This window comes from Tamandua tetradactyla, chromosome 2, assembly GCF_023851605.1.
Source record: "Tamandua tetradactyla isolate mTamTet1 chromosome 2, mTamTet1.pri, whole genome shotgun sequence".
Classification (NCBI taxonomy): Eukaryota; Metazoa; Chordata; class Mammalia; order Pilosa; family Myrmecophagidae; genus Tamandua; species Tamandua tetradactyla.
Window position 1 is genome coordinate 203,340,568 of NC_135328.1, and position 16,673 is coordinate 203,357,240.

Below are 16,673 nucleotides of genomic sequence, written 5' to 3' on the forward strand. Positions count from 1 at the left end.
GCACAATTGGCAGATTAATTTTCAATTTTCCAAATATGATATCTCAACTTATCAGATAAAATTCAAAATTTTCAAATCATCATATAAACTCTGTGGCTTTAGCTAGTCAAGCTTACCTCCTAGCCACTTCCTAACACACTAAAAAAAGGCCTTATTGCTGTTCTACCTATCCCTAAACCCTCTAAAAATGACTCCCACTATTTTTTACTAATGCAATGCCTAAAATTAAAGGCCACTTAGTCCCATCTCCTCTGCAAATTATTACCAAACAATACCAAACCTACAAATATATCTTTTTCTTTCCTGAATTGGGTCTGCACTTCAGACTCACGTGCAGCACTGTCCAATAGAACTTTCCGTGATTACAGTAGTCACCAGCCACATGTGGCTACTGCACAGTTAAAATATGAGGAGTACAACTGAGAAAAATTCATCTCCAATTTTAATTTAAACTTAAATAGCCACATGAGGTTAGTGGCTATTGGGAAGTGCAGATCCAGGGCTTGCCCTCTACAACCTGAACACAACTTTACAATCCAGACACTAACTACTGATCCTCTCCTATCTATCTTGCTCCTAGAGAGCCCCCCCCACATCAGATTAAGCTCCTAGATCCCATAAAAATAAACATAATCCCTGCATATACCACAAAATTCTTAATGTAAGGCTTTTTTACACTGGACTAAGCTTACTAAAAATTTTAACCTTTTAATGGCTACTCTATCCCTTGAGGTCTGTATCCCAGCTCCTCACTTTGTAGTTGCTCCCCAAAGTAAACATAACTCATTTTAGAACTAATCACAGTGGGAAACAGTAATTAAAATAAGCACAAGAGAACTGCAAAAATCTTATAGCATGCCCCAAACTGATCTACAGATTGAATGTAATTCCAATCAGAATCCCAGCTCTTTTTTTAGCAGAAACTGACCAGCTGATCACAAAATTCATGGGGAGGCCCGCCCTCCTCTCCCCTCTTTGTCCGCCGGCCCGCCGCGCGGCGCCCATGCCCCGCAGCATCCGACCCGCCCGCCCTCCTCTCCCCGCCGCTCTTCCCCCTCCTGCTCCGGCGGCTCTCCAACCACCACGGTGCCCTCTTCCGCCTTCACCGGCTCCTCCGCCCAGCCTCGACAGCCTTGCCACCCTCACCTTTCCTCCTCCAGAACAGTTACTGGGGGAGTGGAGACAATACAGAGCAGCTCCCGGAGCCACGACGGAGATCAAAGGGATGGCGTACCCCATCCTGGAACGGCTGACTGTCTGGGAGAACCAGCTTCGGAGAGATCACCGAGGGGCGCGGGCTTTCCTGGGCGGGACGGCAAGCGGCCGGAGTCCCTCCCTTCCTCCTTCCCAGGCCAGCTGGCAGAATTGGGCAGGCGGTCCCCTTGGGCCGCGGCGGCTGGCGCCCCCACCACGCGAGGCCCCCCGGACCAACTGAGAGAGTTGGGTCGGAAATCCCCAGACTGCGGAGAACGGTGACCAGGGGGTCCCTTCCAAACACGTGACTCCCCGGTCCGGCTGGGAACAGTGCACTCTCCCGGGCTGCGACAGCTGGCGCCCTTCCGCCACGCTTGGTGCCCCGGGCCGACTAGGAAATTCGGTCGGGCGCTCTCCCGTGCTGCGGCGGCCGGCGACCCTCCCCGCATTCGGACCCCCCGGGCTGGGTGGCACTCTTCCAAGATGCTTCGGCTGCCGAACCTCCCCTACGGCGAGAGTTTTCCAGAGTTAAAGGACCCACAGCAACCTTTACTGGTGGATCCCATAGACAAACGTGTGCCATGAGCGCCACCTACTGGGCAGGATAAGAAAAACAGAACCCAGAGATTTCACAGAAAAATCTTTCAACCTGTGGGGTCCAACACCCAGGGAAATCTGGCTAAATGCCCAGACGCCAGCAGAAGATAACGGATCACGCTCAGAAAATTGAAAATATGGCCCAGTCAAAGGAACAAACCAATAGTTCAAATGAGATACAGGAGCTGAAACAACTAATGCTGAATATACGAACAAAAATGGAAAACCTCTTCAAAAACGAAATCGATAAATTGAGGGAGAACATGAAGAAGACATGGGCTGATCAAAAAGAAGAAATAGAAAAACTGAAAAAACAAATCACAGAGCTTATGGAAGTGAAGGATAAAGTAGAAAAGATGGAAAAAACAATGGATACCTACAATGATAGATTTAAAGAGACAGAAGATAGAATTAGTGATTTGGAGGATGGAACATCTGAATTCCAAAAAGAAACAGAAACGATCTGGAAAAGAATGGAAAAATTCGAACAGGGTATCAGGGAACTCAAGGACAATATGAACCACACAAATATACGTATTGTGGGTGTCCCAGAAGGAGAAGAGAAGGGAAAAGGAGGAGAAAAACTAATGGAAGAAATTATCACTGAAAATTTCCCAACTCTTATGAAAGACCTAAAATTACAGATCCAAGAAGTGCAGCGCACCCAAAAGAGATTAGACCCAAATAGGCGTTCCCCAAGACACTTACTAGTTAGAACGTCAGAGGTCAAAGAGAAAGAGAGGATCTTGAAAGCAGCGAGAGAGAAGCAATCCATCACATACAAGGGAAACCCAATAAGACTATGTGTAGATTTCTCAGCAGAAACCATGGAAGCTAGAAGACAGTGGGATGATATATTTAACTTACTAAAAGAGAAAAACTGCCAACCAAGACTCCTATATCCAGCAAAATTGTCCTTCAAAAATGAGGGAGAAATTAAAACATTCTCAGACAAAAAGTCACTGAGAGAATTTGTGACCAAGAGACCAGCTCTGCAAGAAATACTAAAGGGAACACTAGAGTCAGATACAAACAGACAGAAGAGAGAGACATGGAGAAGAGTGTAGAAAGAAGGAAAGTCAGATATGATATATATAATACAAAAGGCAAAATGGTAGAGGAAAATATTATCCAAACAGTAATAACTCTAAATGTTAATGGACTAAATTCCCCATCAAAAGACATAGACTGGCAGAATGGATTAAAAAACAGGATCCTTCTATATGCTGTCTACAGGAAACACATCTTAGACCCAAAGATAAATATAGGTTGAAAGTGAAAGGTTGGGAAAAGATATTTCATGCAAATAACAACCAGAAAAGAGCAGGAGTGGCTATACTAATATCCAACAAATTAAGACTTCAAATGTAAAACAGTTAAAAGAGACAAAGAAGGACACTATATACTAATAAAAGGAACAATTAAACAAGAAGACATAAAAATCATAAATATTTACGCACCGAACCAGAATGCCCCAAAATACGTGAGGAATACACTGCAAACACTGAAAAGGGAAATAGACACATATACCATAATAGTTGGAGACTTCAATTCACCACTCTCATCAATGGACAGAACATCTAGACAGAGGATCAATAAAGAAATAGAGAATCTGAATATTACTATAAATGAGCTAGACTTAACAGACATTTATAGGACATTACATCCCACAACAGCAGGATACACCTTTTTTTCAAGTGCTCATGGATCATTCTCAAAGATAGACCATATGCTGGGTCAAAAAGCAAGTCTTAACAAATTTAAAAAGACTGAAATCATACACAACACTTTCTTGGATCATAAAGGAATGAAGTTGGAAATCAATAATAGGCGGAGTGCCAGAAAATTCACAAATACATGGAGGCTCAACAACACACTCTTAAACAACAAGTGGGTCAAAGAAGAAATTGCAAGAGAAATTAGTAAATACCTAGAGGCGAATGAAAATGAAAACACAACATATCAAAACTTATGGGACGCAGCAAAGGCAGTGCTAAGAGGGAAATTTATTGCCCTAAATGCCTATATCAGAAAAGAAGAAAAGGCAAAAATTCAGAAATTAACTGTCCACTTGGAAGAACTGGAGAAAGAACAGCAAACTAATCCCAAAGCAAGCAAAAGGAAAGAAATAACAAAGATTAGAGCAGAAATAAATGAAATTGAAAACATGAAAACAATAGAGAAAATCAATAAGACCAGAAGTTGGTTCTATGAGAAAATCAATAAGATTGATGGGCCCTTAGCAAGATTGACAAAAAGAAGAAGAGAGAGGATGCAAATAAATAAGATCAGAAATGGAAGAGGAGACATAACTACTGACCTCACAGAAATAAAGGAGGTAATAACAGGATACTATGAACAACTTTACGCTAATAAATACAACAATTTAGATGAAATGGACGGGTTCCTGGAAAGACATGAACAACCAACTTTGACTCAAGAAGAAATAGATGACCTCAACAAACCAATCACAAGTAAAGAGATTGAATTAGTCATTCAAAAGCTCCCTAAAAAGAAAAGTCCAGGACCAGACGGCTTCACATGTGAATTCTAGCAAACATTCCAGAAAGAATTAGTACTAACTCTCCTCAAACTCTTCAAAATAATCGAAGTGGAGGGAAAACTACCTAATTCATTCTATGAAGCCAACATCACCCTCATACCAAAACCAGGCAAAGATATTACAAAAAAAGAACACTACAGACCAATCTCTCTAATGAATATAGATGCAAAAATCCTCAATAAAATTCTAGCAAATCGTATCCAACAACACATTAAAAGAATTATACATCATGACCAAGTAGGATTCATCCCAGGTATGCAAGGATGGTTCAACATAAGAAAATCAATTAATGTAATACACCACATCAACAAATCAAAGCAGAAAAATCACATGATCATCTCAACTGATGCAGAGAAGGCATTCGACAAGATTCAACATCCTTTCCTGTTGAAAACACTTCAAAAGATAGGAATACAAGGGAACTTCCTTAAAATGATAGAGGGAATATATGAAAAACCCACAGCTAATATCATCCTCAATGGGGAAAAATTGAAAACTTTCCCCCTAAGATCAGGAACAAGACAAGGATGTCCACTATCACCACTATTATTCAACATTGTGTTGGAAGTTCCAGCCAAAGCAATTAGACAAGAAAAAGAAATACAAGGCATCAAAATTGGAAAGGAAGAAGTAAAACTATCACTGTTTGCAGACGATATGATACTATACGTTGAAAACCCGGAAAAATCCACAACAAAACTACTAGAGCTAATAAATGAGTACAGCAAAGTAGCAGGCTACAAGATCAACATTCAAAAATCTGTAGCATTTCTATACACTAGTAATGAACAAGCTGAGGGGGAAATCAAGAAACGAATCCCATTTACAATCGCAACTAAAAGAATAAAATACCTAGGAATAAATTTAACCAAAGAGACAAAAAACCTATATAAAGAAAACTACAAAAAACTGCTAAAAGAAATCACAGAAGACCTAAATAGATGGAAGGGCATACCGTGTTCATGGATTGGAAGACTAAATATAATTAAGATGTCAATCCTACCTAAACTGATCTACAGATTCAATGCAATACCAATCCAAATCCCAACAACTTATTTTTCAGAAATAGAAAAACCAATAAGCAAATTTATCTGGAAGGGCAGGGTGCCCCGAATTGCTAAAAACATCTTGAGGGAAAAAAAACGAAGCTGGAGGTCTCACGATGCCGGACTTTAAGGCATATTATGAAGCCACAGTGGTCAAAACAGCATGGTATTGGCATAAAGATAGATATATCGACCAATGGAATCGAATAGAGTGCTCAGATATAGACCCTCTCATCTATGGACATTTGATATTTGATAAGGCAGTCAAGCCAACTCACCTGGGACAGAACAGTCTCTTCAATAAATGGTGCCTAGAGAACTGGATATCCATATGTAAAAGAATGAAAGAAGACCCGCATCTCACACCTTATACAAAAGTTAACTCAAAATGGATCAAAGATCTAAACATTAGGTCTAAGACCATAAAACAGTTAGAGGAAAATGTAGGGAGATATCTTATGAATCTTACAACTGGAGGTGGTTTTATGGACCTTAAACCTAAAGCAAGAGCACTGAAGAAAGAAATAAATAAACGGGAGCTCCTCAAAATTAAACACTTTTGTGCATCAAAGAACTTCATCAAGAAAGTAGAAAGGCAGCCTACACAATGGGAGATAATATTTGGAAATGACATATCAGATAAAGGTCTAGTATCCAGAACATATAAAGAGATTATTCAACTCAACAACAAAAAGACAGCCAACCCAATTACAAAATGGGAAAAAGACTTGAACAGACACCTACCAGAAGAAGAAATACGGATGGCCAAGAGGCACATGAAGAGATGCTCAATGTCCCTGGCCATTAGAGAAATGCAAATCAAAACCACAATGAGATATCATCTCACACCCACCATAATGGCCATTATCAACAAAACAGAAAATGACAAGTGCTGGAGAGGATGCGGAGAAAGAGGCACACTTATCCACTGTTGGTGGGAATGTCAAATGGTGCAACCACCGTGGAAGGCAGTTTGGCGGTTCCTCAAAAAGCTGAATATAGAATTGCCATACGACCCAGCAATACCATTGCTAGGTATCTACTCAAAGGACTTAAGGGCAAAGACACAAACGGACATTTGCACACCAATGTTTATAGCAGCATTATTTACAATTGCAAAGAGATGGAAACAGCCAAAATGTCCATCAACAGAAGAATGGCTAAATAAACTGTGGTATATACATACGATGGAATATTATGCAGCTTTAAGACAAGATAAACTTATGAAGCATGTAATAACATGGATGGACCTAGAGAATATTATGCTGAGTGAGTCCAGCCAAAAACTAAAGGACAAATACTGTATGGTCCCACTGATGTGAACGGACATTCGAGAATAAACTTGAAATATGTCATTGGTAACAGAGTCCAGCAGGAGTTAGAAATAGGGTAAGATAATGGGTAATTGGAGCGGAAGGGATACAGACTGAGCAACAGGACTAGATACAAAAACTCAAAAATGGACAGCACAATAATACCTAATTGTAAAGTAATCATGTTAAAACATTGAATGAAGCTGCATCTGAGCTATAGGGTTTTTTTTGTTTGTTTTGTACTATTATTACTACTTTTATTTCTTTTCTCTATATTAACATTTTATATCTTTTTCTGTTGTGTTGCTAGTTCCTCTAAACCGATGCAAATGTACTAAGAAACGATGATCATGCATCTATGTGATGATGTTAAGAATTACTGAGTGCATATGTAGAACGGTATGATTTCTAAATGTTGTGTTAATTTCTTTTTTTTTTTCTTTCTTTCCGTTAATTAAAAAAAAAAAGAATTCATGGGGAAATACAAGGAACCTAGAATAGTTGGGTTCAATATGAAAAAAGAACAAAGTTGGAGAACTCACACTTACAGATTTCAAAATATTCCAAACAGCTACTATAATCAAGGCCATGTGGTGAAGGTATAAGAATAGAAATATAGGTCAATGAAACAGAATTCAGAGTCTAGAAATAAATCCTTACCTTTATGGCCAATTAGCAAGGCTACCAAGACCATTCAGTGAGGGAAAGAATAGTCTTTTCAGCAAATTGTGCAGGGATAACTGGGTATCCACAAGCAAAAGAATGAAGTTGGACTCCCCTACCTCACACCATATACAAAACTTAACCCAAAAAGGATTAAAAGCCTAAATGCAAAAGCATTAACTATAAAACTCTTGGAAGAAAAGATAGGACTAAATCTTTGCGATCTTGGATTAGGCAGTGGTCTCTTGGATATACACCAGAAGCAAAAGGAACAAAAGAAAAAAAAAACATAAATTGGACTTCACCAAAATTTAAAAATCTTAACCAGAATATATAAAGAACTCTTACATATCAATCAATAAAAATAGTCCAATTACTAAAATGAGCCGCCAAGAACTTAAATAGGCATTACTCGGAAGATACACAAATGGCCAATAAGCATATGAAGAGATGCTCATTATCATTAGTCACTGCAGAAATGCAAATACACAGTGAAATATTATTTCACACCAACTAGGAGGGCTAAAATTAAAAAGAGAGACAATTACTGTTGACAAAGATGTGGAAAAACTGGAATCCTCTATAATGCTGGTAGATATGTAAAATGGTACAGCTGCTTTAGAAAGTAGTCTGGAAAACCGTTCCTCAAAAAGTTAAACATAGTTAACATATGATCCTACAATTCTACTCCTAGATCTTCCCTAAGAAATGAAAACATATGTCCATTCAAAAGTTATACACGAATGTTCACAGCAGCATTCTTCATAATAACCCAAGAGGGGAGAAAAAAATGTCCACCAATAGGTGAATGGATGAATAAATTGTGGTATATCCATATGATGGACTATTATTCGGCCATAAAGAATAATAATTCGGCCAAAAAGACCTATGCATGCTACAAAGTGGATCAACCTTGATAACATGCTAAAGCCTGACACCAATGGCCACATATTGTATAATTCATTTATATAAAATGTCCAGAATAGACAAATCCATAGAGAAAGAATGTAGATGAGTGGCTGTCAGGGGTGGGGGTAAAGGGAAATGACTGTTAATGTCTTTGGAGGTTCTCTTGGGGGCGATGAAAATGGTTTGTAATTACATAAGTAGTGATAGTTGCACAATTCTGTGATTACATTAAAAACCACTAAATTGTACATTTTAAATGAGCGAATGTTATACAATGCAAATTATCTCAATAAATCTGTATTTAAAAACCTCTTATAGCATGATTTCTGGCCATGCTTTCTACTGAAACAGTAAGATTAAAAATCCTATTGCATTTTTGCCTACAATTTCATTTCTTTTTTTTGTTTTATAATATTTTTATTCAGAAATCTCCACTCACATATAGTCGATCCATGGTATATAATCAATGGCTCACAATATCATCACATAGTTGTATATTCATCACCATGATTTTTTAGAACATTTGCATCACTCCAGAAAAATAAAAAGAAAAAAACTCATACAACCCATACACCTCACCCCTCCCTCTCACTAACCACTAGTATTTCAATCTACCCAATTTTTTACCCTTTACTATCCCCCCCATTATTTATTTATTTTTTAATGCTTCTTTTTTTACTCAAGTGTCCACACCCTGGATATTCTCGCAAGTAGTGGGGACAATCAAATCAACAGGCTGAGCCCTCAATCTTGGGGTTTATTCCTATGAAACTTATCCCCGCAAAGGTTAGGTTAAGCCTACTTAAAATTAGGCCTAAGTCATCCCCAGAAGACCTCTTTTGTTGCTCAGATGTGGCCTATCTCTCTCTCAGCCAGCATGGCAAGCAAACCCACTGCCCTCCCCCTCTCTACATGGGATATGACTCACAGGGGTGTAAACCTCCCTGGCAATGTGAGACAGAAATCCTAGAATGAGCAAGGACTCAGCATTAAGGGATTGAAAAAACCTTCTAGGCCAAAAGGGCTAAGAGAAATGAGACAAAATTAAGTGTCAGTGGCTGAGAGATTTCAAACACAGTCGAGAGGTTATCCTGGAGGTTATTCTTAAACATTATATAGATATCCCCTTTTTAGTTTAAGGTGTATTAGAAAGGCTAGAAGGAAGTGCCTGAAACTGTAGAGCTGTGTTCCAGCAGTCATGTTTCTTGAAGATGACTGTATAATGATTCAGCTTTCGCAATTTGACTATGTGATTGTGAAAACCTAGTGTCTGATGCTCCTTTTTTCTAAGGTATGGACAGATGAGTAAAACATATGGATTAAAAATAAATAAATAATGGGGAACAAATGTTAAAATAAATTGAGTAGACTGAAATACTAGTGATCAATGGTAACGGAGTGGTAAGGGGTATAGAAAAAAATGGGGGGAACAAAGGTTAAAATATATTGCATGGATGGAAATATTAGTGGTCAATGATAGGGAGGGGTAAGGGGTATGGTATTTATGAGATTTTTTCTCTTTTATTTTTATTACTTTTTTTAAAGTGATGCAAATATTCTAAGAAATGATCATGGTGATGAAAATACAACTATATGATGATATTGTGAGCCACTGATTGTACACCAAATATGATACGTTCATACGTTAAGAATGTTTGTGTTGGTGGAGCAGCAGGCAAGAATGCTTGCCTGCCATGCCAGAGGACCTGGGTTCGATTCCCCGTGCTTGCCCATGTAAAAAAAAAAAAAAAGAATGTTCGTGTTTGTATGTTGCTTTGTTTTGCAATTAAAAAAAAGTTTTATGCACTGAGTTTGCTTTCCTGGAACCTACAGTTTCCAGAGGGTTCCTAAGCCCAATAAATGCTTGTGTTTTGATGGGATTTACCCAGCAGAAAAGGAAAAACTGTAGGGCAGAAAGAAAATTATCACTGGAGGAGAAAGGAATGAAATCTAGTGCACTAGTAGGGGTTGTCTTGAATAGGAGCTAGAATAGATCATGGATAGTAACTGGAGGGAAAGCAGAGCATATGAGCCCAGATGCAGGTAGATGGAAACATTTGTTAGCTCTCCTGATTGCTCCTGCTTTCTCAGTAAAATAGGAAACAAAATAATGATCCAACAGGAGAAGGGAGTAAAATAGGAAATAGTTATGTAGGAAAGAAGGAGAGTGAATGGACTAGTGAACAGCAATAGGATTGCTAGGCGGCATTAAGGCTCCTCATAAGGCAGGTGGTCATGAATTTGAAGTAATGCCATCATGAGACTGTTGAGCGGCTGTCTGGTTTTTTTTTTTCCAGTCACTCTGCTCAGATGGAGAGTTAGATTTAACACAATAGCAACTCTTTCCCCTCAGAATTATATTAATAAAACTGCTGCACCAGGGTGACTTCCCAGAAATCCACAACTTCCAGATGGGTCCCTGGACCAGATAAGTCCTGAAATGCCACTCCAGAACATAAACTAGTTTCATCCCCCTATCGCATATTATCGACAGCCCCTTTTAACATGAAAAAGTTAGTATGGCCATAGCCCAAAGACCCCTAAAGAGTGGGAGAAAGACCAAAGGTGATGGCAGAGTTAGACAGAGAAGGCAGGGTTTAACAAATGAGCATGACTGCTGAATCAGTATTCTGATACTTCTTTTAGTCTCCAGTACCATAGAACAGCTAGAAATAAAAACCTAAAATTGTGGAATCGTAACCCATAATAAAGTCTGAAATCTGTTCTACAACTAAGTACACATGTACTTTGAAATTTATTGTTTTGTATATACGTTATTTTTTCACAAAAAAAAAAAAGAAAGAGAAGGAAGAGTATAATAGAGAAGACAGGACTTAACAAATGAGCATGACTGCTTAATCAATATAATGATATTTCTTTTGGTCTCCAGCATCTTGGAGTAGGTGGAAGAAACAGTGAAAAATTGTGGAACTGTACCCATACCAAACTTTAAAATCTGTTGAATAACTATTTATTAAAATACGCTTGGGGTGCATGGGTAGTTCAGTGGTTAAAATGCCCGCCTTCCATGCAGGAGACCAGGGTTCAATTCCCCAACAATGCACCAAAAAAAAAAAAAGAAATATATATACACTTGGATAAAAGCAGCATCAGACACAAGGTTTTCACAATCACACAGCCACACTGTAAAATCTATATAGTTATACTGTGTCTTCAAGAATCAAGACTACTGGGGTACACGGGTAGTTTAGTGGTTAGAATGCCCGCCTTCCATGTGGGAGACCTGGGTTCGATTCCCAGACCGTGCACAGAAAAAAAAAAAAAAAAAAGAATCAAAACTACTGGAACACAGTTCAACAATTTCAGGTACTACCCTCCAGCAAATCATAAAATAAAAAGGGATAGGTACATAATGCATAAGAATAACCTCCTGGATAATCTCTGGACTCTGAAATCTCCGTGCCACTGAAACTCTGTCTCATTTTTCTCTTCCTCCTTTAGGGCAAGAACCTTCAATTTCATTTCTAAGTGTTGGGATGCCAACCTCTATGTATTTTAACCCGTGATTTGGTAAAAGTCCCATAAGGTCTTTCCTTCTAGATGGCCTTTTATCCAACACTAGGGCCCCTTGAGAGAAATCTTTCAATACTCATACTGAGTACTCATCTCAAGAAACTCCTCATACACAGACTTGGTATGCATACTTAAAATATAAATATGTGAAATGTGTTTATATATAAAGTATATAATCACATAATTTTATTTAAATATTTACGTATTTTTAAAAAAATTATATGTATACATATTTCAATTTTTTCCCAACGGACCATGAAACTCTGGAAAAGACACAAGTCTGAAGCTTATGCCCCAGTGGCCAGCACACTCTTGGTGTCCCAAGCGTTCCTTTGTTTCGGGTGCCAATGACACCCTGTCACAACATAAGGGTAGGGTTACACTCTACTTCCACCGTTCACTTATTTATGGGACTTTGAGCAAATTGGGTCCCTTAGTTTACTTATTCCAAAAAGGGGGCTAACAATACCTGCCTGTTCGTGTTCAGCAAAATTGAAATGTTGGTGTCGCTCTGAACAGAGAGACATGAGGCAGCTACTCTAAGTACTGTTCTTTGTCAAATCTTTTCCTTCCCATATAACTGCACCTTGATTAACTGACAGCAGTTATCCAGCCGCCATCCAGACATTAAGTAGCTTCCTCATCTGAAAATATCTACGTCAAAAGATCAGTTGAATGGATTAAACGGAAAAGGCGAAAACTCCTAGCACACAGCAAAGGCTACCAAAAATGTTCCTTTCTTTTCTGTCTCCGTGGCTAAAGCGATTTCCTTAGCATCACCTTACAACCCCATTGTGCTCCCAGCAGAAACTCCATAAATACTTCTCAACAGCTTCCAAACACAACTGTGAGCAAACAAGTGATACCTCCGACAACGCCAACTACAGCTCCATGTCAGGGAGCCATTTTTCCCAATCAAGAAAAAGAAAAGGTTTACAAGTTGTAACGAATAAAATACACATCCCATCAGTCCCCACTTTCTCCATGAGGCCGGGTTGCAGCACAAAGACCGTATTCAACACAGTCTAAAACCTTCCTTTCTTTGACCCATCCAGCCAGTTCACCGGGAGGTGGGGTGGAGTTCCGGTTGACCGGAGGTGGGGGGAGGAAGCGGGTGTTGTGGCTCAAGGCACAAGACCCCAGGTGGGAGGTGGGAGGTGGGAGGTGGGGGGGGGGGGCGGAGCGGAGGGAGATGATGACCCGGGCTGGACAAACCCTGGCAAGCTGTTTAAAGGCTGGGACCAGGCCTCACCTTCGCCCGCTTGCGCCGGCTGGTCCGTCGCCCCTCCGGAGTCTCTGCTATTCCGGTTTCCATGGGGGTGGCAGACCCAGGCACGACGGTAGGCCCTGTCTGAGGCCCGGCGGAGGCAGGCGGCTCCGCCAACCCTCCGGGGGGCGAAGCCCGTGGAGGCTCCTTCTTACGAGGAGTGCGCTCCCCGGCCGCCCCCGGCCCGGCCTCAGCAGGGCCCGACAGGCCCGAGGGCGGCGCGGTCACCTCGGAGCCGTTTTCCGTGCCACTTGCTGTCCCCGGGCCGGCCTCCGTCCCAGCTGCTGCAGCCGCCGCCGCGGCTGCCGCCTTCTTCCCGGACAACATCTCCGGCCACCTGGCCGACGACAATCGTAAGGGCCGCTGAGTCTGTGAGTCCGTGGGTTCGGAGCCGCTTCACAGAAAGAATCTCGCTCCACACAGGCCGCGCGCTGCCAACCGCCGCCGCGAACGCACGCGCCCTACGCGCTCTCGCCGCGTCGGGACAAAAAGGCCCGTGACACCCACGGTCCCCGCCCCTCCCCCGCTTCAGTAGAGCGGCGATCTCGCGGCTAGAGCGGCACCACAAGAGAGACGATGCTTTCGTAGAGCGCCTCCTTGCCTTTAGAGTCAGCCCCGGCAGTGATCCGGACTTAGGAGTTTCTGCGCCAGGCGTAAGTCCCAGGACGACCATTTCCTCCAAGGACTTACTTTCATTCATTCATTCATTTATTCAGTAATTTAATCAATATTTACTAATGCCGTCTACTTGGCAGGGATTGAATTATGAAATTCCTCATTTCAAAGTGCAGTCTGGTGAGGAAAAAAACACACTTTCGTGTAACTGGTAGATCTTATTTATGCATAATTGTCCTGCTTGGACTGGGAAAAACATGAGAGCAAATGAGTCTCAGCAGAGATAGAATGGAGAGAAGTCAGGAAGCCTAGGTTTGACCCCAGACGGAGTTTCTCTTGCCTGTAGCCCTTTGTTCATGCACTTCAGTCAGTCTGAACGCATTCTCCTCTGCATCCTCTCACTACCACCACCACCCCCATACCAGCCTCACCCCAAACACATAACACCTCTTTCTACTACAGGTTAATTTTTTCTACTGATCATGGTGATGGTGGCTGTTGTTTATTCTTTTAATTCTTCCAGGAATCCTTTCTCGATGAATGCTGGAATATGTCTTGTCTTCTTTCTGCCCTCACACTTATTTCCACTTATTACACAGAAAATTGCCTTTTCGCTTGTCTTTTTTAAAGCATAATTTTCAAAAAATTATTCTATTTGTATGAAATTCAAGAACCAGTAAAACTAATCTCTAGTGATAGAATACAATTAGTGATTGCCTGGGATGGGAATGGTAGTAACTGCAAAACAGCAGTAGAGAATTTGCTGGGGGTGATGGAAATGTTTTATATATCTTGATTGGGTTGGTGGTTAGAGTGTAACTGAAAAGTTAGAATTTAAGGGATGATTATGATTACGGAATCATTGTATAAATATTCCTTTTTACTTTCGTGTGTATTGCAGTAGACAGAGGTATATACCTGAAGTCTCAGAACTGTAATCCAGCTGCCTTGATCTCTGATAATTATTGTATATCCTTCATCTCCTGCCCTTGCGATTGTAAAACCTTGTAACTAGCTTTCACTTTTAGCCATTTATCCAGTTTTTTTACTTTAACATCTTATGATCACCAAAAACAACCCCTAATGTTTGTCGGGTCAGTGACCTAATGTCACTGTTTCGGTTTGTAAAAGCTGCTGGAATGCAATATACCAGAAATGGAATGGCTTTTTTAAAGGGGGGAATTTATTAAGTTGAAAGTTTATAGTTCTAAGATGGTGAAAATGTTCCAATTAGAGCAAGGCTATAAAAATGTCCAAACCAAGACATCCAGGAAAAGATACCTTGGTTCAAGAAGGCCGATGATGTTTGAGGTTTCTCTCTCAGCTGGAAAGGCCCATGGCAATGTCTGCTAGCTTTCTCTCCAGGCTTCTTCAGTGGCTTCTCTGGAGGCATTTTCTTTATGCATCTCCAAAGGTCTCTGGCTGTGTGGCCTCTGTTGGTTCTGTTGGCTCCGAGCTTTTTCCAAAACGGTGCCCTTTTAAAGGGCTCCAGTAAACAACTCCACATTGAATGGGTGGAGATATGTCTCCATGGAAATCATCTAATCAAAAGTTACCACCCACAATTAGGTGGGTCATTTCTCCATGGAAACAATCATAAGTAGACTTAGCTTCTCCTTTGCAGAAACATGTTTCATAAGGGTAAACCCCAAGATTTAGGGCCTGGCCCATCAAACTGGCAGCCCCCAATGCTTACAAGAATATCAGGTCTTTCCCAGGTGGGGAAGTTTAATATTTCCACCTTTCTCCCCCGTCCCTCAAGGGAATTTTGCAAATAATGTTTAGAGTTCTGCCCAGATTACTCTGAGATATATCAGAGCATCACATATACCTGTACAAACAAACAAGGTCTCACTCCCTATTCAAGGTTCCATGAAGTTATGGTTTTCCAATAAGTTCACCAAACAAGTTAAATTAGATAGCGTGCTACCCAAAATATAAATTTTGCACCAAATAACATCTCTTCCTTTGCTCTGTCAAAGAAGTTGAACTTTTAAATACAGTCAATATCATCCTTTACCCTTTAGTCTGATTTACTTTAATTCTGCCTAGAAAAGCTTCATTCACATCTCTAATTGAAGTCTGATAACTATTTCAGTGTTTTTAACAGTTTAACAATCTAAGGAGTCAGAATCTGGAATATATATTACTGGGCACTAGGTTGGGGGTAGGGGAAGCTAATGCTTGAGTTGTAGCAAGTTTCTACTTGGGTTAATTGTAAAGTTTTGGTAACAGTGAAAGTTTTGATGGTGATGGTGGCCCAACATTGTGAATGTAATTACAGAACTGAAGTATTTATTTGAAAATGTGGCTAAAAGTGGAAATTTAAGTTTGTAGTACATTACTAGAATAAAAAATTTTAAAAATAGTACTGAACAACACAGTGAACCCATTATAAACAATGGGCTATAGTTAACAGTACAATTATGAAAGTGTTCTTTGATGATTTGCAACAAATACACCACGTTAATGTAAGGTGTTGCTAATAGGGTGGTATACAGGAACTCTGTATTTTCTGTATTTTATGCATGATTTCTGTAAACCTACAATTTCTCCAATACAAAAATGAAAAGAAATTATTTAATTCATTATTGAGGGAACCTGCAGGCTGATAACGCTGATTCAAAGGAGAATGAGAACCTGACGTGGTCACTGATCAGTGGAAAAAAAGAGTTCTGGAATAAGACTGAGTATTAGTTAGGGTTCTCTAGGGAAGCAGAACCAACGAAGATATCCGGAAATATGAGCTTTTAGAAACATGTCTCACACAACTGTGGGAATGCCCGAATCCAAATTCCACAGGGCAGGCTGCAAGCTGGTGAAGGTTTTTGATGTATTCCCCACAAATGGCTGGCTGGTTGGCTGAAGTAGGGATGAAAATTCCCTCTCCTGACTGCTGATGTCAGTGCTTCTCCTTTAAAGCCATCGATTGATTGGATTAACTGCATCTCATTTCGGAAGACACTCCACAA

At 40.4% G+C, this 16,673-nt stretch overlaps 2 protein-coding genes across 3 annotated transcripts in view; one reads left to right on the plus strand and one right to left on the minus strand.

Moving 5' to 3' along the window:
* Nucleotides 1-13,588, minus strand: part of KDM1A (lysine demethylase 1A) — an 89,843-nt gene extending 76,255 nt beyond the window's left edge. For both annotated transcript variants that reach the window (XM_077150901.1, XM_077150900.1), the window contains exon 1: nucleotides 13,072-13,588. In XM_077150901.1, coding sequence (XP_077007016.1) covers nucleotides 13,072-13,413 — 342 coding nt within the window. In that variant the 5' untranslated portion in view covers nucleotides 13,414-13,588. The remainder of the gene's footprint in view (nucleotides 1-13,071) is intronic.
* The window catches only part of LACTBL1 (lactamase beta like 1), a 44,593-nt gene continuing 41,330 nt past the window's right edge, over nucleotides 13,411-16,673 (plus strand). The window contains exon 1 of the mRNA XM_077150906.1: nucleotides 13,411-13,739. The gene's annotated coding sequence lies outside the window, so the exon portion shown is untranslated. The remainder of the gene's footprint in view (nucleotides 13,740-16,673) is intronic.